Below are 25,272 nucleotides of genomic sequence, written 5' to 3'. Positions count from 1 at the left end.
TGACTTATTTCAAGAGAAATATCCAGCTTAGTTCATTATTAGTTGAGGTATATAATTGATTCTGCAGTAATTCATGAGAAAAAAGATGCTCAAATTCAGAGCACTGAATTGGTTATAAGCATTAACACATGGTGCCTATTTTAAGCTGTGAGACAAAATTAAGGCTTTTTATTAGAAATATTTGCTACCACCAATGAAATTCAACATATTTTCTAATACTGAGAAGTTGATTCTCTAAGATAAATTAGTACCAGTAAGAAAGAACAGCTAATTCTTCACTACTTCTGCTAAAACTGTACACAATATGTGTAGGTACTCAAGCATCAAAACAAAATCTGCAATGCAAGCAAGTTCAAATGTTGGCCTTATGGATGGCTACTAGTATGACCACGCAGGACTCACAACCTAAAACTCTTGAGTCCTCATTAAAGTGAGAGAATATGTATGCCCTGGCAAAATAAGATGATCCACATTAAAATATTTTTTAAAATTACATTTTATAGTACATAGACTACTTTAGTACTTATTCTTTATAAAATTTAAGGCACTGTACTCTAAAGTACATAATTCATACTGTATTATATTACCTGGTTTTTACAATAACTCTATATTCTCATTTCACTGTACAGATGAAGAACTAGTCACAGTTAAGTTATTTGCTCTGTATCACAAAGTTGCATAGTACAGAATCCAAGTCTCTGGACTCCAAGTTTTTGACCTTCCATTTTCTCTGAACTAATCTCAGACATCACACACCCTTTACTTTAAAAGTTAAATAAGCTTTGAAGTGTTTTACAAATTTAGGTAGAGGCATTTTAAATGTATATTCAAAACACAAAATGTCAATTTTTTAAAAATGTCTAATAGTCACGTGAATAAAACTATATCTGAGTTTCAGGATGAACACATACAATGAAATCATGTGATTTTTGTTAAATACTATAACAGTTAACGTTTAACACATCACTACACTATTCTCTCATGCCCCACAGTGTTCCTCAAGGAGATGATTCCAGGCAAAATTGCGGAAAACACCTTTCTAATAAATCTTTCCAGTGCTGCCTATCTAATAATAGAAAAGAATGGGCTCTTGTTTTTGCCCGTTGTTATTAATAACACTTGTGTTTCCTTCCTATACTGTACTATTTCAATTACTATCATCTAATAAAGAGAGCACGGTGGTTGATTTCTATATAGGGACTATGACTAAGTATTAACTCACTTCTAATTGTATTCAAAACATTGGCTACGTTCTCTAAGTATATTTTTGGCTAACAGAAAAGGTTAGTTCTATTATGCCCCGTCCTTAACTTGCTCATAAAGTATAAAATATGCCAAAAACAATCATTAAGGGAACTGACCAGCAACACTGAACTGGCCAGAGGGTGGGACCGCTGCTCTGGACAACTATCAGTCTTTTTTCTCAATTGAACCAACACTATAAACAGTTAAGACGTGCCGGGGAACTAGTCCCAAGGAGGGCGCGGCGGGGGTGGGGAGCGGTGCAAAAGGCGGGTGTGGAGGGGATGGATGGGGGGGGGGGGTACCAAGGAGACCTGGTTCGCGACCTAAGGAGACACAGATTGCGCCAAAATAGGCGAAGACTGGGTGGAGGAGAGTGGGTCAGCTTCGGCGTCAGCAGGTACACTCGTAGGTGCTTTGATTTCCTCTTCTGCTGAGGATGGATAAACCCTCACTAGCACGCGGGAAGGCTGCGAGAATCACAGGGCGCCTAGATCCTTGCAGAAAATGATGGGAAAAAATGGGGGCGGCTCCCAAAATCCCCTGGGAGCCAGGGCCCAGGACCAATTGCAGAGCAGAGGTTATCCGGGTTCACCGGGCGCGGTCCCCGCACCCCCGCGGGCGCCGTTTTACTTCCGAGAAGGGTGCCTGGCGGCCTCGCCCTCCGAGGCCGTAGCCCAGCCCGGCCCGCCCGGCCCCGCGTGCCCACCGCCCACCGCCCACCCGGCCCAGGGCGCCCCGCCCACCCTCCGCCCAGCCTCGGCGACCCAGAGGCCCCCGCCCCCGCTTACTTTCTGGGAGTCCATGGCCAAGGACGGTGTCCGCTGGACCCCAAACCGCGTCGAAGAACTTTGCGAGGAGGCGGAGGGAGGTCGGACACGCCGAGCCCGCTACCCACGGCCGTGCCTCCGCTGGGCCGCCGCCGCCGCCTGAGCCTCAGCTTCAGCTCGCACCGGCGCCGCCCGGCCCCGCCCCGTCCGCGCCCAGCCCGGCGCGCGCCGTAGTCGCGCCGCGGTTGCCAGGGTGAAAGGGCGGCACGCCGAAGGGAGGGGGCGAGGAGCGCCTTGCGCACGCGCCCTGCTGCAAGGCGGGCTGCGGCGGAGTGGGGAGGGGGCTGGTTAGCCGGCGCACCGAGCGAGCCGTAGTGAGAAAGGGAGTGAGAAAGGGGTGCTCGCCCCCCTGTCCCGCCGATCGTTTGAAGAAGCCCCTCTCTCTTTCCCCCATCCTTTTTCCTCCAGCGCGCAGGCCTTGAACTGGACCACTGGGCGTCCAGCAGCCCGGTCCGTGGGGAGGGGGGGGGGAAGGAAAACTGTGGCCCTGGAGATAGATCAGCCCCTTCTCCACCCTGCAACCTTCTGAAGCACCTCCTTACACTAGCCTTGGAGAAGCAACCAGGGCAAGCCAGGCCCAGCTGTCCAGTGAGAAAGAAAGGGCGGGGAACGTAGTGGGAACGTGGGGAAAGCCTTGTAGAAACGTGACAGAAACTTGGGTGACTGTGAAGCCTGGGAGACCTTTCCCAGAGAGCCCCCTGGGAACCTTGCTGTCTCTGACTTTCAGCAAACGAATACTCTCCCTGAGCCTGTTTCATCTTTGGTGAAACACGAGAAATAATGCTGACTTTGCAGAGCATTGTGAAGATTAAATAACGTATTGGAAGTGCCCAGTATGTAGTTAATGTTCAGTATTTATGGTTATTGGTGGGAATCTAGAACCTGTTCCGTTTGGACTAAGAGGACAGTAGAAACTAGAAAAGGTGGGAGATAGGCTTGAAAATGTCCTTCCCCAAGCAGAAGCCTCATCTTCCATTTCGATGACTGGAGAGGCTCAGGAAAGTTCAACTGGACAACCACGTATGGTGAATGAATGGTGAACAAAAGGAAAAAATATATTGCATACCTGTTAGGTCCCAATTCTACGCACTGAGAATCAGCAGTGACTAGGCACTTTATATACAAACATAAAATATATACATCTATATACACACACACACATATATATGAGGAGGTTAAATTTTCACAGAGAAAAATTACATGGGATAAATAGAATTGTGTGGGCTCCATTTTCGGTAGGAGGGTCAGGGAAGGCCTCTCTCAGGAGTGACCCAAGTGAAGTGAGTGAAAGAATAAGCATACAAACATCTGGAGAAGAGTATTCTAGATAGAAGCAGCAGCAAATACAAAGGTCCTAAGAGGGCGTGCTGCGATTCATGGGGTCGCAAAGAGTCGGACATGATTGAGCAACTGACCTGATCTGATCTGAAGAGGGCATGAGCTCTATGTTTCAGAAATAACATTTATCCTACAAGGCTGTAACTATCTCTGTAGATGATCTCCCCAACTATACTTGTGAGTTGAGATTTCTTTTACCCATATCTGTATGTATCCCCAGCACAGGGCCTGCCATCTAGTATGCATTCGCTAAATTCTTTTTTAACTGAACAGACACATACAAGAAATGGGATGAAGAGAACCAGTTCAGGCTAAGCGGGTTGTTTTTGAAGGCCAGGGTCCAGAGAGGACCCATGTGCACAGTTTTGCTCCTGTATCTGAAAGCAGTCACATGCAGTCTTGCAGAGATGTAACTGGACAGACACATACAAGAAATCAGATGAAAAGAAACAGTTCAGGCTGCTGCTGCAAAGTCACCTCAGTCGTGCCCGACTCTGTGCGACCCCATAGAGAGGTGGGGAGGATGGCTCCCCCGTCCCTGGGATTCTCCAGGCAAGAACACTGGAGTGGGTTGCCATTTCCTTCTCCAATGCATGAAAGTGAAAAGTGAAAGTGAAGTCGCTCAGTCGTGTCCGACCCTCAGCGACCCCATGGACTGAAGCCTTCCAGGCTCCTCCATCCATGGGATTTTCCAGGCAAGAGTACTGGAGTGGGGTGCCATTGCCTTCTCCGAGTTCAGGCTAAGTGGGCTGTTTTTCAAGGCCAGGGTCCAGAGAGGGCCTATGTGCAATTTGCTACTGTATTTGAAAGCAGTCGCATGCAGTCTTACAGAGATGCTGCTCCTTCTTTTGGTACCAAGGGAAAGGAGCCTGCTCTCCAAGCTGCCCAGTTCCATGAGGAGAGATGAGAACAGCCAGCCACCCGGCAGCTAGCACACTGCTGCAGCGACACAAGCCATTCTCCGCAGTGCGCATGCCCTGCAGCTGAGTCAGTTTCCCAGAGGGAGAAATGCAGCCTAGAGACTGAAGAACATTAGAGGTCAAACCACCAGACTGTGAGCTCCCCAGCCCTGACCCTGCCTGCACCATGGGACCCGCCGTTAAGGGAAGAAGAAACAGCATTTAGCGCTGTCCTAGTTCTCTTGCTGCAAGAACTTCAGCTCACTACTGTCAGAGAGCAACTTCTGGGTACTCTAGGTCTGATGGGCTTAACCACAGAGGGAGGCTTTAGAGACGGTTAGCCACAGCTGAAATGTGATCGCCAGATTCTGTTCCAGGCCATATCCCAGGAGCTCACTCCTGGCCCCTTGCCTCCCAGCTCCTCTAGTTCTTTCCCTGCAGCCCTGCCAAGAGCCTGCAGCTTTTGACAAGACTGCTACCCCATTTGACTTCTGCCCTTGCCAGATCTCTATCTGGCCAGTCTGGCTCCCCTTGCCCAGCTTCCGAGACCTTCTACTTCTCCATCATTCTCATCTGTAAACAGCTAGTCTCTTCGAGCTGTGACTTCTGTCTTCCGCAGCCCATACAGCAGTCACTCACCTAGCACTGTCTGCACCTCAACCCCCTCCCGCTGCTTCTGGCCTATGGCCAAGTCCTTTGCCTCTTCACAGCCAAGTCAGTTTAGATAATTTCAAAAGTAGCTTTTCTAATAAACCAAAGCCCTTGTTCTTAAGTGTAATCTCCAGACCAGCTGAATCAGCACTACCTGGTAACTTGTTAGTAATACAGATTCTCAGGCTTCATCCCCAGACCTACTAAATCAGAATCTCCAGGGGCTGAGGTCCAGTGTTCAGTGTTTTAACAAGTCCTCTGAATGAGTCCGATGCACACTAAAGTTTGGTCACCACTGAGCTATTCCAAATCCTGAAAGATGATGCTGTGAAAGTGCTGCACTCAATATGCCAGCAAATTTGGAAAACTCAGCAGTGGCCACAGGACTGGAAAAGGTCAGTTTTCATTCCAATCCCAAAGAAAGGCAATGCCAAAGAATGCTCAAACTACCACACAATTGCACTCATCTCACACACTAGTAAAGTAATGCTCAAAATTCTCCAAGCCAGGCTTCAGCAATATGTGAACCGTGAACTTCCTGATGTTCAAGCTGGTTTTAGAAAAGGCAGAGGAACCAGAGATCAAATTGCCAACATCCGCTGGATCATAGAAAAAGCAAGAGAGTTCCAGAAAAACATCTATTTCTGCTTTATTGACTATGCCAAAGCCTTTGACTGTGTGGATCACAATAAACTGTGGAAAATTCTGAAAGAGATGGGAATACCAGACCACCTGATTTGCCTCTTGAGAAATTTGTATGCAGGTCAGGAAGCAACAGTTAGAACTGGACATGGAGCAACAGACTGGTTCCAAATAGGAAAAGGAGTTCGTCAAGGCTGTATATTGTCACCCTGTTTATTTAACTTCTATGCAGAGTACATCATGAGAAACACTGGACTGGAAGAAACACAAGCTGGAATCAAGATTGCTGGGAGAAATATCAATAACCTCAGATACGCAGATGACACCACCCTTATGGCAGAAAGTGAAGAGGAACTCAAAAGCCTCTTGATGCAAGTGAAAGTGGAGAGTTAAAAAGTTGGCTTAAAGCTCAACATTCAGAAAACGAAGATCATGGCATCCGGTCCCACCACTTCATGGGAAATAGATGGGGAAACAGTGGAAACAGTATCAGACTTTATTTTTCTGGGCTCCAAAATCACTACAGATGGTGACTGCAGCCATGAAATTAAAAGACGCTTACTCCTTGGAAGGAAAGTTATGTCCAACCTAGATAGCATACTCAAAAGCAGAGACATTACTTTGCCAACAAAGGTTCGTCTAGTCAAGGCTATGGTTTTTCCTGTGGTCATGTATGGATGTGAGAGTTGGACTGTGAAGAAGGCTGAGCGCCGAAGAATTGATGCTTTTGAACTGTGGTATTGGTGAAGACTCTTGAGAGTCCCTTGGACTGCAAGGAGATCCAACCAGTCCATTCTGAAGGAGATCAGCCCTGGGATTTCTTTGGAAGGAATGATGCTAAAGCTGAAACTCCAGTACTTTGGCCACCTCATGCGAAGAGTTGACTCACTGGAAAAGACTCTGATGCTGGGAGGGATTGGGGGCAGGAGGAGAAGGGGACGACAGAGGATGTGATGGCTGGATGGCATCACTGACTCGATGGACGTGAGTCTGAGTGAACTCCGGGAGTTGGTGATGGACAAGGAGGTTGCAAAGAGTCGGACACGACTGAGCGACTAATCTGATCTGATCTGATCTGAAACTGAGTGAAAGCAAATTGTTTTTTTTAAAAATGGAAAAAGGGAACTACAAAAGCACAAAAACAGATGACTTTTCAACACACGGGTTTCTGATTCTGGGATAGCATATCTGGTCATGGATATTCATTTGAATGAGGTTCCTGGGCCTCCAGGACTACTTTTCCGACTAAATATCAATTTCGGATAGCCTCGGTATTGGCACTACTGATTTAAAGCATCTGGCAAAATTGTCTCTTCCAGAACACCTATTCTGTCTCGTCAGGCATTGCCAGCAGCCCTGAGTTCCCTTGTAAGTCTGGGACGCCCCATTCTTGGGAGAGAAAATGTCTTCCCTTAAGTTTCTTGCCAACAGGCTTTCCCTTTGGGAGTCAGTACAGGGCATCACCCTGGAGTCAGCTGTCTGAACTTTAATCCTCGAACTGCCACTTACCAGCTGTGTAGTCTTTGGTGAGTCATTTAACCTCAGTAAGCCTCAATTTCCTCTTCTGTAAAATAGTGATCGTAATGGTAGTAACTCCTAGTTAGGATTGTTGTGAGGATTAGAGGAGATTATGTATGCAAAACGTCTGACTTTGTACACGTTTAGTAAATGACAGCTGTTACTGTTATTACTCCCCTGTACATCATATCCTTCTGTACCACCCTGGTGTGGCATTCTCCCTCTCGATCTCTGGGCCCTTAGAAGTCCTGTGCTCATCCCTAACCACTTTTCACTGTCATACCTTTTCTGAAGCATAATCACTGGCCAGATGCTGCCTTTTGTTGAACCCAAACCTTTACCCCTTACTCTCTGTTAATATCTGGCCTGAGTCTTGGCATACACCACATAGCCTGGGAAAATCCTGAGCTTCTCTAAGCCTCAGTTTCTTCAGCTGTGAAATGGTCATCATAACAGTACCACCAATAAGAGTGGTTGAATGGATTGAATGAGAGAATTCCTGTCGTTTTAAGCACAGTGTCTGGTATTTAATAAGCATTCAGGAAAAAAAAAAAAAAAAAACATTAGCTTTTATCATCTCTTCCCAACCACAGACATCTAACTCATTCTTTCTTTTTTTTTTTTGCTGCCCCCTTCTAACCAAAAATAAATTCATCCAAAAGCCCTGGAACCCCTTGGGACTCAAGAGTACTGGTTTCTGATCCTAGAAGCTTTCATAGCAGGGAAAGGATGGTTCTGTTCTGATGTTAGCTGGTGCTCTGTGGAGTGGTCTAACACCATACTCAGAGAGCTGTACGCAAAGTGGGAAGCAATCAGCAGACACAAATCTTATGACGGGCCTGGAAATCATGTGAGAAGAGACACAATTCAAGCACCGGTGAGTAATTAGCCTGGAGAAGAAAAACTCAGGGAGGACAGGTTCATTTACTTCAAATCTCTCTAGGACTGTTGTGTTTAAGAGAAAGCTGGCTTGTTCTCTAGCCTCTGACAGATAGAATTAGACCCAGTTTTGTGGAAGCTACAAGAAGATAGATTTCCACTCAACAAAAAGTCCAGTTTTCTAACAGAGCCATACAGAACTGGGATGGATTTTTGTTTGGTAGGGAGGTCCCCATCAGTGTAGGTATTCAAGCAGAAGCTGGGCATTTGCTTCTCAGAGCTGTCCTAGGGGGATCAGGCACTGGAAAGACAACTGGCAGAGAGAGCCTTTAACATCTTTCTGAACCCTGAGGCTCTTTCACTCTTCAGACTAGAGGCCAATAACTATGCATCTCCTTCCTGATTCTGCTCTGCAATTGTACTTACCTTTGGAATGCACTCTGAATCTCTTCTCCCCACCTCCACTGTTATAAGATCCATGGCAAGAGGTATCATTCCTTCCTGGGAGAGGGTATGAGAGGAGGAGTTAACTAATCTGTACCCATTATGATGTTACTATGTCACAATCCCTTCTTTATGAACGGATGGCCTGTTTTATGCTAGGTCCCTGGGACACTGAGAAAAGTGAGGTCTGGAAGAAACAGGTGTTTCCATCACATCCTGCCTTGGCTCTGGAAATACCCCTCACTTATCATGTTCATGGTTCATTTATTGCTGAAGCCTGACTTGGAGAATTTTGAGCATTACTTTACTAGCATGTGAGATGAGTGCAATTGTGTGGTAGTTTGAGCATTCTTTGGCATTGCCTTTCTTTGCGATTGGAATGAAAACTGACCTTTTCCAGTCCTGTGGCCACTGCTGAGTTTTCCAAATTTGTTGACATATTGAGTGCAGCACTTTCACAGCATCATCTTTTAGGATTTGAAATAGCTCAACTGGAATTCCATCACCTCCACTAGCTTTGTTCCTAGTGATGCTTCCTAAGGTCCATAATGACTTCACATTCCAGGATGTCTGGCTCTAGGTGAGTGTGAGTGATCACACCTTCATAATTGTCTGGGTCGTGAAGATCTTTTTTGTACAGTTCTTCTGTGTATTCTTGCCATGTCTTCTTAATATCTTCTGCTTCTGTTAGGTCCATACCATTTCTGTCCTTTATTGAGCCCAACTTTGCATGAAATGCTCCCTTTGTATCTCTAATTTTCTTGAAGAGATCTCTGCTGCTGCTGCTGCTGCTGCTGCTAAGTTGCTTTAGTCGTGTCCAACTCTGTGCGGCCCCATAGACGGCAGCCCATCAGGCTCCACCATCCCTGGGATTCTCTAGGCAAGAACACTGGAGCAGGTTGCCATTTCCTTCTCTGATGCATGAAAGTGAAAAGTGAAAGTGAAGTCACTCAATCGTGTCTGACTCTTAGCAACCCCACAGACTGCAGCCTACCAGGTTCCTCCATCCATGGGATTTTCCAGGCAAGAGTACTGGAGTGGGGTGCCATTGCCTTCTCTGAGATTTCTAGCCTTTCCCATTCTATTGTTTTCCTCTATTTCTTTGCATTGATCGCTGAAGAAGGGTTTGTTATCTCTCCTTGCTGTTCTTTGGAACTCTGCATTCAAAAGGGTATATCTTTCCTTTTCTCCTTTGCCTTTTGTCTCTCTTCTTTTCACAGCTATTTGTAAGGCCTCCTCAGACAGCCATTTTACTTCTTTGCATTTCTTTTTCTTGGGGATGGTCTAGCTCCCTATCTCCTGTACAATGTCATGAACCTCCATCCATAGTTTATCAGGCACTCTGTCTATCAGATCTAGTCCCTTAAAACTATTTCGCACTTCCACTGTATAGTCATAAGGGATTTGATTTAGGTCATATCTGAATGGTGGTTTTCCCCACTTTCTTCAATTTAAGTCTGAATTTGGCAATAAGGAGTTCATGATCTGAGCCACAGTCAGCTCCCAGTCTTGTTTTTGCTGACTATATAGAGCTTCTCCATTTTTGGCTGCAAAGAATATAATCAATCTGATTTCAGTGTTTTAGAAAAGGCAGAAGGACCAGAGGTAAGATTGCCAACATCCACTGGATCATCAAAAAAGCAAGAGAGTTCCAGAAAAACATCTGTTTCTGCTTTATTGACTATGCCAAAGCCTTTGACTGTGTGGATCACAATAAACTGTGGAAAATCCTGAAAGAGATGGGAATACCAGACCACCTGACCTGCCTCTTGAGAAACCTGTATGCAGGTCAGGAAGCAACAGTTAGAACTGGACATGGAACAACAGACTGGTTCCAAATAGGAAAAGGAATATGTCAAATATTGTCACCTTGCTTATTTAACTTATATGCAGAGTAGTATATCATGCAAAATGCCAGGCTGGACGAAGCACAGGCTGGAATCAAGATTGCTGGGAGAAATATTAATAACCTCAGATATGCAGATGACACCACCCTTATGGCAGAAAGAGAAGAGGAACTAAAAAGCCTCTTGATGAAAATGAAAGAGGAGAGTGAAAAAGTTGGCTTAAAGCTCAACATTCAGAAAACGAAGATCATGGCATCTGGTCCCATCACTTCATGGCAAATAGATGGGAAAACAGTGGAAACAGTGGCTGACTTTATTTTTCTGGGCTCCAAAATCACTGTAGATGGTGACTGCAGCCATGAAATTAAAAGATGCTTACTCCTTGGAAGGAAAGTTATGTCCAACCTAGATAGCATATTAAAAAGCAGAGCCATTACTTTGCCAACAAAGGTCTGTCTAGTCAAGGCTATGGTTTTTCCAGTGGTCATGTATGGATGTGAGAGTTGGACTATAAAGAAAGCTGAACACTGAAGAATTGATGCTTTTGAATTATGGTATTGGAGAAGACTCTTGAGAGTCACTTGGACTGCAGGGAGATCCAACTAGTCCATCCTAAAGGAAATCAGTTCTCAATATTCATGGAAAGACTGATGTTGAATCTGAAACTCCAATACTTCGGCCACCTGATGCAAAGAGCTGACTCATTTGAAAAGACCCTGATACTGGGAAAGATTGGGGGCAGGAGGAGAAGGGGACGACAGAGGATGAGATGGTTGGATGGCATCACCAACACAATGGACATGAATTTGGGTGGACTCCAGGAGTTGGTGATGGACAGGGAGGCCTGGCGTGCTGTGGTTCAAGACTGAGCAATTGAACTGAACTATCATGTTCAGAGGATGACCAAGGACTCAGCAAGTTTATCTGCCTGTTGACCTCCTCTTTGTGAAAGGATGCTAGCCCCAAGCCCGGTCTCTCCAACACAGAGGAACAGGCTCACTGCTCTTAGTAAGAACAGATTCTTCCCTCTACATATACTCTGAAGATGGTTGTGGACCTGATTGAGCCTGGGTGATTGAGACTAGAGAGAGAAAGGGCCATCGTGAGTTGGTAGCACTTGTAATTCATTGGCTAAGCACCCAGACTCTGATACCAGACTGTCTGGTGCCAGTCAGTCAATGCCAAGTTTCCCACTTACCAGTGGTATGGCCTTGGGTGATTTCTTAACCTGTCTGTACCCGTGTTCATATTTGAACAATGAGAGTATTCAATTCAGTTCAGTTCAGTTCAGTCGCTCAGTCATGTCTGACTCTTCGCGACCCCATGAATAGCAGCACACCAAGCCTCCCTGTCCATCACCAGCTCCCGGATTTCACCCAAACTCATGTGCATCGAGATGGTGATGCCATCCAGCCATCTCATCCTCTGTCGTCCCCTTCTCCTCCTGCCCCCAATCCCTCCCAGCATCAGGGTCTTTTCCAATGAGTCATCTCTTCGCATGAGGTGGCCAAAGTATTGGAGTTTCAGCCTCAGCATCAGTCCTTCCAATGAGAGTATTAACAGTACCCAAGTGAAAGGGTTGTCATGAAGAGAAATTACAATGTATATAAAGTGCTTATGATAATGCCTGACATATAGAAAGCACATAATATATGTGCACTATTATTCTTTTCTACAATAAACCATTCTCCTGCATACAGCAGCAGGGAATAAGGATTTCTGAGGTTTCTGAGCACTTTGATATTGCCAGTGCCATTGCAGTAAGTTAAGATGGCACTATGTCAGTATTTTCTAGAGACATGAGTCTCTTGAAATCCATCCCTCATTCTGAAGGTCAAGCTGAACTCTCCCCTAGCCACAGGAGATCGAAGACAGAAGGTGAAGGGACTTAAGCTGTAAGGTTAGGACTTAAGCAGACAGGAAAAGACACGAGGATCCTTCCCAAGCTAAGGAAACAGCCTGAGCAAAGGTGAAAAATTATGAGAAGAACAACTGGAGAGAATGGAGATAGGAGTTAGAACAAACGGGAACGGCACCCTTCAATGCCCATTTACCTGTGCAACACCACAAAAACTCAGGAACATTTAAGAGATGAAATATTCTGCAGCCATGAAAAATTATCTTTATGAAAAATACACAGCAATGTGGGAGAAAGTTTATGATAATACAATTTAAAAACAAAACCTTAGTTTGAATATTTTTTCTAAACAACTGGAGAATGTCTTTTGTAGAAAAGTATTAATAACTGAAACATTTATAAATTCTTGTTTATAACTTTTAGCTTAGGTGAAACACATCATGTATGAAAGCTCAGCCTGGTTTCCCATTATCACCCACAAGTATTATATGTTTACTTTTCTGCTTATGTAGAAGTGAATCAAAGACAAGTTCACTGGCTTTCAAATATAAACTCAAATTTGGCGTGACTGGCTCATGATTAAAAAAAGAATAAAAGGGATGGAGAGAGGGATTCATAGGGGTCAGATTGTTATGATCTCTAAATTCCAGGTTGGGATGTTGGAATTCGAGTATTTTATAAGTGGGAAGCCACTTAAAAGTTTATGAGCAGAATTATTTCAGGAAACTTGATTTGGCAGGGGAAACAGGAAGGACATGAGTGGGATGAGTCTGGGCTGAGGACCCAGAGGCCCAGACCTGCCTTAGCATCCCTGGTTCAATCCCTATAGCCATCAACCCTCTCCCCAACTCCAACCACCACCAGTGATGACCTTAGCAATACAAATCTTTGTTTTTCAGTCAAATGGAAAAAAATAATAATTTGGTGCTAACAAGAACTCTTGGCTGTCTTCCTCAGTCATGTAAAACAGGTGTCAGCAAACTTTTTCTAGAAAGGCCCAGAGAATCAGTATTTTAGGCTTGAAGGGCCATATGGCCTCTGTCACAACTATGCAACTCGGCCATTGTAGGGAGTAAGCAGCCTTGGGCCGCACATAAAGGATTGGGCGTGGCTGTGTTCCCATAAAACTCGATTTGCTACAAGAGGTTGGGAGCCAATTTGACTCACCAGGCATAGTTTATCAACCTCTGATCTAAAAGAGCATTGTGTTATTTTTCCTAGAGAATAATTCTGTGATTCTTCGGTGCCTCTAAAGCCTCCTGACCCTCCCTCTCAGACACTTGCCGTCACGCACATGGCCATCCCCACCTTATCTATAAGAAGAATGCCAGTGAGAACATGCAGGAAGGCAGCACTAATAATCTCTGGAGCAGTGAAGAAAAGCAGCATGTTAAAGTGAAGGGGCTTTAGATTTCTCTCAATTTGAGCCCTTACTCTGCCAACTGTGTGACTTTGTACGCAGCATACAACCTCTCTGAGCCTCCATTGTCTGGAGGGCAGAATGGAGATAACAGGTACAACCTCATGCAACAGGGTTTGCATGAGGATTAAATGTTTGTAAAGCACTAACAATTGCCATGGAACTGGCACTCAATAAATAGTTACTAACCCACACTGGCTTTATAAATAGCAGTCAAACAGAGCCAGCCTGCATGACAAGAATCCACTGTGGACCCAGCCTTCAGGTCAGTACTGGCGCGGAAGTGAGAGACAGTGGGGATCTCTTAACAAACACAAGCCTAGATAAGAGGGCAACACTAAATTTGAAGATGCTGCTGCAACACGTTTGTATCAAATGCTTCTGATGAATCATTTATTAGGCAGCTGCACTGTACCAAGTCCTCTTGGCTACTGGTGGCTGGGATCATGGTCACAGGCTTCCATTGAAGTAATAAGATCCTGCTCTTCATCCATAGACTCTCAACAGCTGGTGAGTGGGAGAACCTCGTGTAAACAGCCTCCTCTGAGTCCATTCTTCTGGGCTCCTGGGACCAGTCACCTTCGCCTCAGCTGAAAAATAAACACATCAAGATAATGAATGCATCTCTCCTAGGGGAACACGACACAATGAAAAGCAATCAATAACAAGAAATAGTGTGGGATCCTCTTTAGAGAAGACACTGTGAAATGTAAGAAGGCTAAACATGCACACACACACAGACACAGAGAGAGAGAGAGAGACGTACATTTAGTTTAACAGACGCACATTTATATTAACTATTAAGAAAGAGATATGAGAGCCTGGGTGCAAATCCTGATTTTGCCCCCTTACGAGCTGTTTGTTTCTGGGTAAATTATTCAACTTCTGTGCCTGCATTTCCCCATGTATAAAATGGAGACAATCATGGCATGTCCCTTTAGGGTTGTTGTGAGGATTAAATGCGTTAGAACAGTGCCTGACAATAACGAATGCTCGGTTAGTGTTTGCCATTATTGCTTTCAGTAGTATTCTCTCACAAAGACGTTTTCAGAATAGCTGAACAACTGAGTCAAACCCATAAAGAATGAAATTCAAAACTAATCTGAAAAATCTGATTCTGTGATACTCTAAAAGACCCAAACCTGAAATTCAAATAAAACTTTGAATTTTTCACTCCCATGACGCAGCGATGGGAAAGGTCAGACTAGGATGATGGGTGTTCCCGTCATTCAGTTCAACTCAACAAACAGTGACTGAGTGAACATACCAAAGTTGACAGCTATGCTGTGGTTTGTAAAAGAATGTCTTAATTCTTAGGAAATATAAAATGAAATAGGACTAAAGTCTGTATGCAAATTATCCTCAAGTAGTAAAAATGTTAAATGTGCATACATTTATGTATATTCATATATACCTAGAGAGAGAAATATTTAACAGTAGATGTAACAAGAGTCTATCAGTGTACTCTTTTTATTCTTGCAAGTTTTCTATAAGTTTGAATCCTTTCCTGATGAAAAGTTTTTAAAAATCCATTCAGTTCAGTTCAGTTGCTCAGTCGTGTCCTACTCTTTGCGACCCCATGAATCGCAGCACACCAGGCCTCCCTGTTCATCACCAACTCCCGGAGTTGACTCAGACTCACGTCCATTGAGTCAGTGATGCTATCCACCATCTCATCCTCTGTCGTCCCCTTCTCCTCCTGCCCCCAATCCCTCCCAGCATCAGAGTCTTTTCCAATGAGTCAACTCTTTGCATGAGGTGGCCAAAGTACTGGAGTTTCAGCTTTAGCATCATTCCTTCCAAAGAAATCCCAGGGCTGATCTCCTTCAGAATGGACTGGTTGGATCTCCTTGCAGTCCAAGGGACTCTCAAGAGTCTTCTCCAACACCACAGTTTCAAAAGCATCAATTCTTCGGCGCTCAGCCTTCTTCACAGTCCAACTCTCACATTTATACATGACCACTGGAAAAACCATAGCCTTGACTAGACAGACCTTTGTTGGCAAAGTAATGTCTCTGCTTTTCAATATGCTATCTAGGTTGGACATAACTTTCCTTCCAAGGAGTAAGCGTCTTTTAATTTCATGGCTGCAGTCACCATCTGCAGTGATTTTGGAGCCCAAAAAAATAAAGTCTGACACTGTTTCCACTATTTCCCCATCTATTTCCCATGAAGTGATGGGACCGGATGCCATGATCTTCGTTTTCTGAATGTTGAACTTTAAGCCAACTTTTTCACTCTCCTCTTTTCACTTTCATCAAGAGGCCTTTTAGTTCCTCTTCACTTTCTGCCATAAGGGTGGTGTCATCTGCATATCTGAGGTTATTGATCTTTCTCCCAGCAATCTTGATTCCAGCTTGTGTTTCTTCCAGTCCAGTGTTTCTCATGATGTACTCTGCATAGAAGTTAAATAAGCAGGGTGACAATATACAGCCTTGACGTACTTCTTTTCCTATTTGGAACCAGTCTGTTGTTCCATGTCCAGTTCTAACTGTTGCTTCCTGACCTGCATACAGATTTCTCAAGAGGTAGGTCAGGTGGTCTGGTATTCCCATCTCTTGAAGAATTTCCCACAGTTTATTGTGATCCACACAGTCAAAGGCTTTGACATAGTCAGTAAAGCAGAAATAGATGTTTTTCTGGAACTCTCTTGCTTTTTCCATGGGTTAAAAATAAAAAAGAAACATTGACTCAGGTTTGACTATCAAACAAGTACTGAGCTGATGCAGGACAAGCAGAGGTGACAACACACAGACCTGACAAAGACCAAGAACCGTGGACCTGGAACAAGGAAAGGGCTTCTGTGATCTCAGATATCTAATGGAGCAAGGCTAAGATCGTCTGATATAGCCATCTGCACAATAGACTCTGCTTGTCCCCAGCTGCCTAGAAGAGGTTGTATGTGACACTAAGAATAACATTGCTTGAAACCTTTGCCCTAAGTTTCATTTTAGGGGGTTAGTCTTAATGCTTTTGTTTCAGCTGCCAATTATCACCTCTTCACTGATACCCCTGACACGACTGAGCGACTTCACTTTCACTTTTCACTTTCATGCACTGGAGAAGGAAATGGCAACCCACTCCAGTGTTCTTACCTGGAGAATCCCAGGGACGGGGGAGCCTGGTGGGCTGCCGTCTCTGGGGTCGCAGAGTTGGACACGACTGAAGCGACTTAGCAGCAGCAGCAGCAGCAGCAGCAGCACTGATACCCCTACTTCAGCCTCTCTTCAGCTTCAATCCATTTTGCAGTCTGCTCATAGAACAAATCCCTCAATTGTTCTCACTGTATCACCTCTTCACTCAAGAATGTATGACTTCCTATTTTCCACAACCAAAATCTAAACCTTGCTGTCTTATCGGTTCCATACTTTATGGTTTTTAAGTATTTTGATTTGCAGTTTCAACTTTTTTCTCTGTCGCTGAAAATAACAGAAACTGGACTCAACTGATATCCCTTAGTGGCTGATGCTTAGTTGCAGTCATGCAGCCTGAATACTAGACTTATGCCAAGGCTGTGACTTGTCTGAGGTTGAGATAATAGTTCTTCCCTCCTATATATATTTTAAATTTAAATAAAATTTAAAATTTTATAATAGATTTAGGTTTACAAAAAAGTTGCAAAGATACTATGGAGACTTTCCATATTCTTCACATCCAGCTTTCTCTATTATTAACATCTTATATCACTATGGTACCTTTATCACAATTAACAAACACACGCTGGTACATAATTATTAACTAAGCTGCATACTTTATTCGTATTTCTTTAATTTCCCATAATGTCCTTTACTATTCCACGATTCCATAATAACATTGCAGTTAGCTTTCTTCCTATTTTTAAAGTTTAGCATATTATTTAAAAAGCCAAACGTAAACAAAATGTATAGTCTAATTGAATAAGATCTGATATGACACTCTGATGCAATATCTTTCCTACTACCCTTGAACATGAAAAAACTCAGAACATCTAACTCATCCCAAGGCGTGATTAGAACATTCATTTTGAGGCTTCCTGAGTTTTCTTTTTGTGTTAGATACCTTGGGAACCCAGAATGTTCTTCTCAGATTTAGTGTCCAACTACATCTAATCAGCTGGTCCAGGAAATCCTTGCTTCCTCTACAGTATAAAGGAATTCTTTACACAGTAACTCACATGGAGATTCCTGAAATCTCATTTGACATAAGCACATGGTGGTAAATTGAGCTTTCACTACCACCTATGGAAAGTACTTCAGAAACATCGCCACTGTGTTATTCTCTCATGGGCCAGGAAACTAGCGTCCTGTATGGAAAACTATGGTGCCAACTGCCCTTCAGCTGCCAGTGAGTTTTCTCTGGTTCAGTTAAAGGGAGTCTGCTCACTCCGCTCCTAGAGCTCATTAACCCATGGAACTAATTAACAGGCGAGGTTTAATTGCTCTTTCGAGCCTCCCATTTGACATTGGATCTGCATTCTTTCCGACACCCTCATCTTTCTCTGCATAGCTGAAGTAGAAATAAAAAGTTTATGATAACATCTAAGCAAGTGGCCATGTTTTTCCCATCAGTTCAGTCACTCAGTCGTGTCCGACTCTTTGCGACCCCACGAACAGCAGCACGCCAGGCCTCCCTGTCCATCACCATCTCCCAGAGTTCACTCAAACTCACGTCCATCGAGTCGGTGATGCCATCCAGCCATCTCATCCTCTGTTGTCCCCTTCTCCTCCTGCCCTCAATCCCTCCCAGCATCAGGGTCTTTTCCAATGACTCAACTCTTTGCATGAGGTGGCCAAAGTATTGGAGTTTCAGCCTCAACATCAATCCTTCCAATGAACACCCAGGACTGGTCTCCTTTAGGATGGACAGGTTGGATCTCCTTGCAGTCCAAGGGACTCGCAAGAGTCTTCTCCAGCACCACAGTTCAAAAATATAAATTCTTCGGCGCTCAGCTTTCTTCACAGTCCAACTCTTACATCCATACATGACCACTGGAAAAACCATAGCCTTGACTAGACGGACCGTTGTTGGCAAAGTAATATCTCTGCTTTTGAATATGCTATCTAGGTTGGTCATAACTTTCCTTCCAAGGAGTAAGCGTCTTTTAATTTCATGGCTGCAATCAACATCTGCAGTGATTTTGGAGGAATAGGTAATTTCCCCTTCTCTTTCTTGAGGAAGAGGCATCACACAGCTTCTTGGGAGAATTTATTAGATGGCACCTGAATTTAAATACAATATCCTTTAGCATCCTGGGTTTTGATGTTCCCCTGTCTGTTAGAAAACCTAATATAAAATTAAAGGGAATTTTGAAAAAAGAAAAACATTCATAATTTTGCTATCCTAGCATATCCATTTTCAGGCTTATGACTTCCCTTTTTGTCTTTGTCCACAGCTTGTGGTCTTTTTACCCTGCATCATATTACACACACTTCCTGTGTTTCTGGTATTCATGTGTTTTTCAATGGTTGTATAACATTTCATTAATTAGATGTGTAATTATTATTTAAACATTTCCCTAAAGTGCTCTATGAGGGCAAAGACTTCTGTTTTCTTCACCACTGTACCCTCATCATTTACAGAAATGCTGGGTTTTCCAGGTAACTCAGTGGTAAAGAATCCATCTGCCAAGCAGGAGATGTGGGTTCGATCCCTGGATCAGGAAGATCCCCTGGAGGAGGAAGTGGCATCACACAGTCCAGTATTCTTGCCAAGAAAATCCCATGACAGAGGAGCCTGGTGGGCTACAGTCCATAGGATGGCAAAGAGTCATTCTCTACTGAGCACAGATGGACAGACACCCTCATCATTTAAAACAATGCTGGCAAAAAGTAGTTCTCAGTACATGTTTGTTGAATAAAAAGTAAATTCAAACGGTTCAAATTCTCTCATTTTTTATTATGTTCAGATTTCATCATGCCTTCTTTTGATTGTTAATTTTTTCTCACTGTACCTCCATGAAATAAAAATAGTTTATCCTGATTATTTTCTGTTTTTTATGTACAAAACATTGAGTGACCAATTTTCTTTGATGATGATTGGTATGACTGCATGTAAATCCCTTGCATATCTGAAATATCTTTATTCTACCCTTATATTTATTTCATAGTTTGAATAGATCATAGAGCTCTATGATCATTTTCCGTCTGAATTTTAAAACTCTTTTTTTTTTTTTTTAGCTTTCAGTGCTCTGTTGAAAAAGCCAATGTTCTGATTGTTCTGATTCTTGATCCTTTTCCTAAGTATGACGTTTCTCCCCTTCCTTTTCTTTCTCTTCCTCCCTCCCTCCCTCAACCTCTGTTCTCTGAATCTTCCTCTTTTTTAAATATTTATTTATGTATCTCTTTACTTGACTGCACTGGGTCTCAGTTGCGGCACACAGGATCTTCAATCTTCTTTGCAGCGTGTGGGAACTAGTTCCCTGACCAGGGACCGAATCTGGGTCCCCTGCATTGGGAGCACAGCCACTGGACCAGCAGGGAAGTCCCTTCCTCTATTAAATAATGCAACTTTTTGATGAAAACAATCTTCTCTATCATCTATCTGAATTTAGTAATTTTTTTTAAAAGTGTTCTTACACTTTGCAGTCTGTTTCCTCCAAGTTATTTTGTTGTTTTTTTCTCTTTGTTTTGGTCTTTCATGGTAGAGTCTTGCCTTAGGGGTCTAGTAATTCTTAAGAATGGGGCACATGAGGTTCATCAGCATAGGGATTATAGCTGCCTTGTTCACCCCTATATTCCCAGACCTGGCCATTCCTGGTACCCATCAGGAGCTCAGTAAGAACAAATAAGAGGGATGGATGGATGGTGGACAGGTGGATGGTGGCTGCCTGGATGATGGATAGGTGGGTGGACAGTGGGTCTAAATTCCATCATGTTCCCTTGTCATTAGGAATAAAGACAACCAAAAATTTAAATTCCTTTAAAAAAAGGAATGGAGCACTCAGCATGTTCAATACCTTATAATAATCCATAAAAGAAAAGAATCTGAAAAAGAATATATATATACACACACATATTTATGTACATGTAGTATATACGTACAACTGAATCACTTTGCTGTGCACCAGAAACTAACACAACACTGTAAGTCAGCCATGCTGCTGCTGCTTAGTTGCTTCAGTTGTATTTGACTCTGTGGGACCCTATGGACTGCAGCCTGCCAGGTTCCTCTGTCCATGGGATTCTCTAGGCAGGACTACTGGAGTGGGTTGCCATGCCCTCCTCCAGGGGATCTTCCCCATCTAGGGATGAAACCTGGGCCTCTTGCATTGCAGGTAGATTTTTTACTGCTGAGCCATCAGGGAAGCCCATAAATCAGCTATACATCAATTAAAAAAAACAGAATAGGGTGCTAAAAACTAATGAAAAGCTTTTTATTTGTGAGTAGGTGTTGGTTTTGAAGAACTTCACTACAGGATGATTCGGCTGGGCCATTTTGTTGGAGAACTCCTGGTGTTAATATCTTTAGGTATTTTCCCTTGGCCTACTCAGATTTCCCAGAGAATAATCTTCCAGTCTCCTGCTTAGGGTCTGAAGGCATGGTTGCTAGATTTCTGGGAGCTCAGAGGGAGAAGGAGGCTTCAGATCCTCTGCTGTAAGTGTACAGACTTCCACTTAACCTCCTGTCTTTACTACGATCCCTCTGCTTCTGATGCCCCCCTATGTCCTGTTTTACCCTCTTCAGAGACTCCCCCTTAAAAAAATTAAATAAATACAATAAAATGTTCATATCTTAAGAATACATGGCTAATGAATTTTTACAGGTGATTGACATACAGACTGTTTCCAGCACCCAGGAAGACTCTGTCTTGATCCCTCCCAGTCAACACACTCCCTAAAGTAACCACTACTCTGCTCTCTTTTACCATACATTAGTTTTGCCTATTTTTAATCTTGATTCGACCATTAAATTACACTGCATGTATTCTTTTGTGTCTAACTTTCTGCTCAACATTATATCTCTGAGATTTATGTGTGTTTTCTCAAGTTAGCTATTGTTCATTCTTTTTTGTTTCTGCATGGTTTGTCACTGAATGAATATACTACAATTTATTTAACCATTCAACTACTGTGGACAGTTGAGATGTTTCCAATTTGAGGCCCTTACAAATAATCCTTCCATGAACATTATTGAACTTCTCTTTTAATACACATGTGCATGCATTTCTGTTGGGTACATAACCAGGAGTGGACTTGCTGGATCTTGGGATGTTTATTTATTTTTAACTTTAATACTACAGCCAAAGTTTCCAGTGTGCTTATTTTATTTCTTTTCCTATGAGCAGTGTATGAGAGTTCCAGTTGCTCCACAACCTAGTCAACATCTTAAATTTTAGCCATTCGGGTGGGTGGGTAGTAGTGTCTCATTGTGGTTTTAATTTGCATGTCCTTGTTAACTAAAGATGCCAAGTATCATTTTATATGCTCATTGGGCATTTGACTATCCTCTTTTGTGACATGTCTATCCATGTCTTTTACCCATTTGGCTTATCTTTCTTTATCTCATTGATATGCAGAAGCTCTTTATACATTTTAGGTGAGTCCTTTTTCAAATGTATTTTGCAAATACCATTTTTCCAGTCTGTGGTTTACCTTTCCTTTTTTAAATGCTGTCTTTTGACAAACAGAATTTTTTTATTTTTATAATGTCCAATGGAAGGCTCAATTTTAAACAACTTAAAGAGGAATTATTTCATTTAAAAGTCTGGTCCATCTTTATGAGTTCGCTCTAATGCACTGTAACAGAACTTAAGCTGAGCAGAAAATCATCTTTGTTCCAGGGTTCAGAGTGATGATTCTTGTTCTGGCTGTCATCAGGATTAAACATTACCAGACACAAACTGGACTATGCTACTATAGGATCTCTGGCATCAGTAAAGAGGAAGGAGGGCTCAGTCTTTGGTTGTTCTAGCAGACTGTAGTGCAACAGAGCTTTTATCTAAAGACAGACAAAGTTTCCAGGCCCAGGGAATCATTGTCGTTGCCCCTTTCTTTCTACATCACTTGTTAATAATGTGATATAAGTTTTATGCAATCCTGCAGATCCTCCCCCCCATCTTCAACAGAATGGAACAGAAGGACAAGCATTTTATTATATACAAATGATAAGGTTTTATTACCTTTAACAAGGAGTGGCCTAAACAGTTACTGTAGTTGGCCTCCTAGATAATTATTGACAAAGAAAAGAGCTGTAATCAACTGTTCATGAACTAGAGCCACCATTCAATGGTTTTTGACCAAAAAAAGATAATTTCATACAGTTAACTTACTGTTTTTGGTAACTTTGCAAATAGTTTATATTGGAGAAATAAAAGTCCTCATATTAAAAGCTGCTTTATTGAGCATGGTACAGAGGAGGATCTCAACAGATACTTATCAGATGCTGGGATGAGTGTATGGAGTTATATTTGCCTAAAATTGACACGGCTTCAAATTCTTTTAACCACACTATGGCAGACGGAATTTGGACCTAATTTGTCAGTTTGTCTCTAAGTAGACCCATGGAATTAGAGTTCTACACCTTCTTGTCAGGTATGTGTTCCTCTTAAGATCCTCATGTCTCAGAGGAGATGTCAGTCTCTTACCCAAGCCAGGTGACAGGTAAGAAGCCTGGGCCAGTTCAACTACACTCCAGGTACTTGTTAGAGACAAAAATGTACACAGTTCACACAAGTATTTATCAAAAATTCTGCCAAGACATAAACACCAGTGGAATAGAACTATGAGTCCAGCAGTAAATCCACGCATCCATAGTCAACTGATTTTGACCTTGACAAGAGTGCCAAGACCATTTCATAGAGAAAGAATCATCTTTCCTCAAAGGGTGACTGGACAACTGGACAGCCACATGCAAAAAGAAGAAAGTTGAACACATACTCTACACCATGTTCAAAATTAACTAAAAATAGCTGAAAGATTTAAATCTTTCAGAACTTCTCAGAAGAAAATGAAAGACCAAATCTTTACAACCTAGGAGAAGGCAATGGTAACCCACTCCAGAACTCTTGCCTGGGAAATCCCATGGACAGAGGAGCCCGATAGGCTGCAGTCCATGGGGTCACGAACAGTCAGACACGACTGAGCGAGTTCACTTTCACTTTTCACTTTCATGCATTGGAGGAGGAAATGGCAACCCACTCCAGTGTTATTGCCTGGAGAATCCCAGGGACAGAGGAGCCTGGTGGGCTGCCATCTATGGGGTCGCACAGAGTCAGACATGACTGATGTGACTTAGCAGGAGCAGCAACAATGGTTTCTTATATATGGCAAGAAAAGAACAAGCTACCAAAGGAAAAATCAGATAATTGGACTTCATCAAAATTAAAAACTTTTATGCTTTCAAGGAGACTATATGAAAGAGAAAAAAACCCACAGAGTGGGAGAAAATATTTGCAAATCAGATATCTGTTAAGCATCTGGTATCCATACTATGTACAGAACTCTTATGCTCAACAACAAAAAGACAAATTACCCAGTGAAAAGATGGGCAAATGATCTGAATAAACATTCATCTTAAAAAGATGTACAAATGGATAAAAAACATATGGAAAGGTGCTTAAAATCATTAGTTATTAGGAAAATGCAAAACAAAACTAAAATGAGATAACACTTCACACCCATGAAAATGGCTACAATAAAAAATATGGAAAATAGCACATATTGTCAAAGATATGGAAAAACTGGAACCATCATACATAAATGGAAATGTAAAATGGTACAGCTGCTATGTAACATGGTTTGGCAGTTCATCCAAAGTTAAACACAGTTAAACCATATGACCTAACAATTCCATTCCTAGGTATATGCCTAAGATAAATGAAAACATATTTCCACACAAAAACTCATACACAAATGTTCATAGCAGTATTATTCATAATAGTTAAAAGGTGTGAACAACCTAAATATTCATCAACTTAACAATGGATAAACAAGATGTAGCATATCACACAAATGAATATTATTCAGTCATAGCAAGGACTGAAGTACCGGTACACACTACAACTTGGTTTAACCTTGAAAATATTATGCTAACTGAAAAAAGCCACACAAAAGAGTCTACCTATTGTGTGATTCCATTTGCATGAAATATCAAGAATAGGCAAATCCATAGAGAAAAAAAGTAGATTGGTGATTGTCAGGTGCTGAGTGAGGGGAAGAGGCACAGGCTGCTGAAAGGTATGGGGCTTCTTTTGGGGATGATTAAAGAGTGTTGGAGTTAGATACAGTCATGGTTGCACAGTTTTGTGACAATGCTCAAAACCATGAATCATACACTGAAATGGTAAACTTTATGATATGTAAATTATATCTCATGAAAATAAAGAAAACTATCAAAAGCTTTGGTAAGAAATTTAGCCCCACACTATAAGAACTGTAATTAAGGCATACACACACTAAGAGACACAAAAGAAGATTCCAACAAAATTGAGATAATATCAAAGTTCTGCATGGGAATAATTATTTTTTCCAAATTAATTTAAATACCTAATAGTCTTCTAATTAAAACTGCAGAGACCTTTTTGACAGATGGCAAAGAAATAATTTTATGTCAAAGGATAATAAGTGCTATACAGAAAAATAAGGGATATTAACTGAGACAGGGAATATGGTGGTAGAGTTAGTTTACCTGTTTCCATAAGTAGTTCAAGGAAGGCTTCACAGATAGGGTAGCTTCTGTAGTGAGACCTGAAGCACATGAGGCAGGAGACATGGCAGCAAGTACAAAG

General features: G+C 42.6%; 2 protein-coding genes and 1 long non-coding RNA gene across 14 annotated transcripts in view; 1 reads left to right on the top strand and 2 right to left on the bottom strand.

The window, feature by feature from the left end:
• The window catches only part of FSD1L (fibronectin type III and SPRY domain containing 1 like), a 65,042-nt gene extending 62,028 nt beyond the window's left edge, over window positions 1-3,014 (bottom strand). For 3 of the 12 annotated variants that reach the window (XM_086315776.1, XM_086315777.1, XM_086315790.1), the window contains exon 1: window positions 2,034-2,259. In XM_086315776.1, the coding sequence (XP_086171902.1) occupies window positions 2,034-2,048 (15 nt within the window). In that variant the 5' untranslated portion in view covers window positions 2,049-2,259. Of the gene's footprint in view, window positions 1-2,033 lie in introns of all 12 variants that reach the window. The other 9 variants (XM_086315779.1, XM_086315782.1, XM_086315789.1 and 6 more) reach the window with 8 other exon arrangements.
• LOC147367723 (uncharacterized) lies at window positions 1,539-19,526 on the top strand. Its single transcript, XR_015132006.1, has 2 exons — window positions 1,539-1,642; window positions 19,145-19,526. It is a non-coding gene; the product is annotated as an uncharacterized LOC147367723 (long non-coding RNA).
• The window catches only part of SLC44A1 (solute carrier family 44 member 1), a 237,544-nt gene continuing 224,661 nt past the window's right edge, over window positions 12,390-25,272 (bottom strand). Inside the window, exon 16 of the mRNA XM_086315774.1 lies at window positions 12,390-14,158. Within this exon, the coding sequence (XP_086171900.1) occupies window positions 14,144-14,158 (15 nt within the window). The 3' untranslated portion in view covers window positions 12,390-14,143. The remainder of the gene's footprint in view (window positions 14,159-25,272) is intronic.

The sequence above is a fragment of the Bos grunniens genome, chromosome 8 (assembly GCF_055505025.1).
Source record: "Bos grunniens cultivar Pamir isolate PY7600 chromosome 8, Bosgru_T2T1.0, whole genome shotgun sequence".
Classification (NCBI taxonomy): domain Eukaryota; kingdom Metazoa; phylum Chordata; class Mammalia; order Artiodactyla; family Bovidae; genus Bos; species Bos grunniens.
Note: the sequence above shows the minus strand (reverse complement) of the source record. Positions and strands in the feature narration are given on the sequence as shown.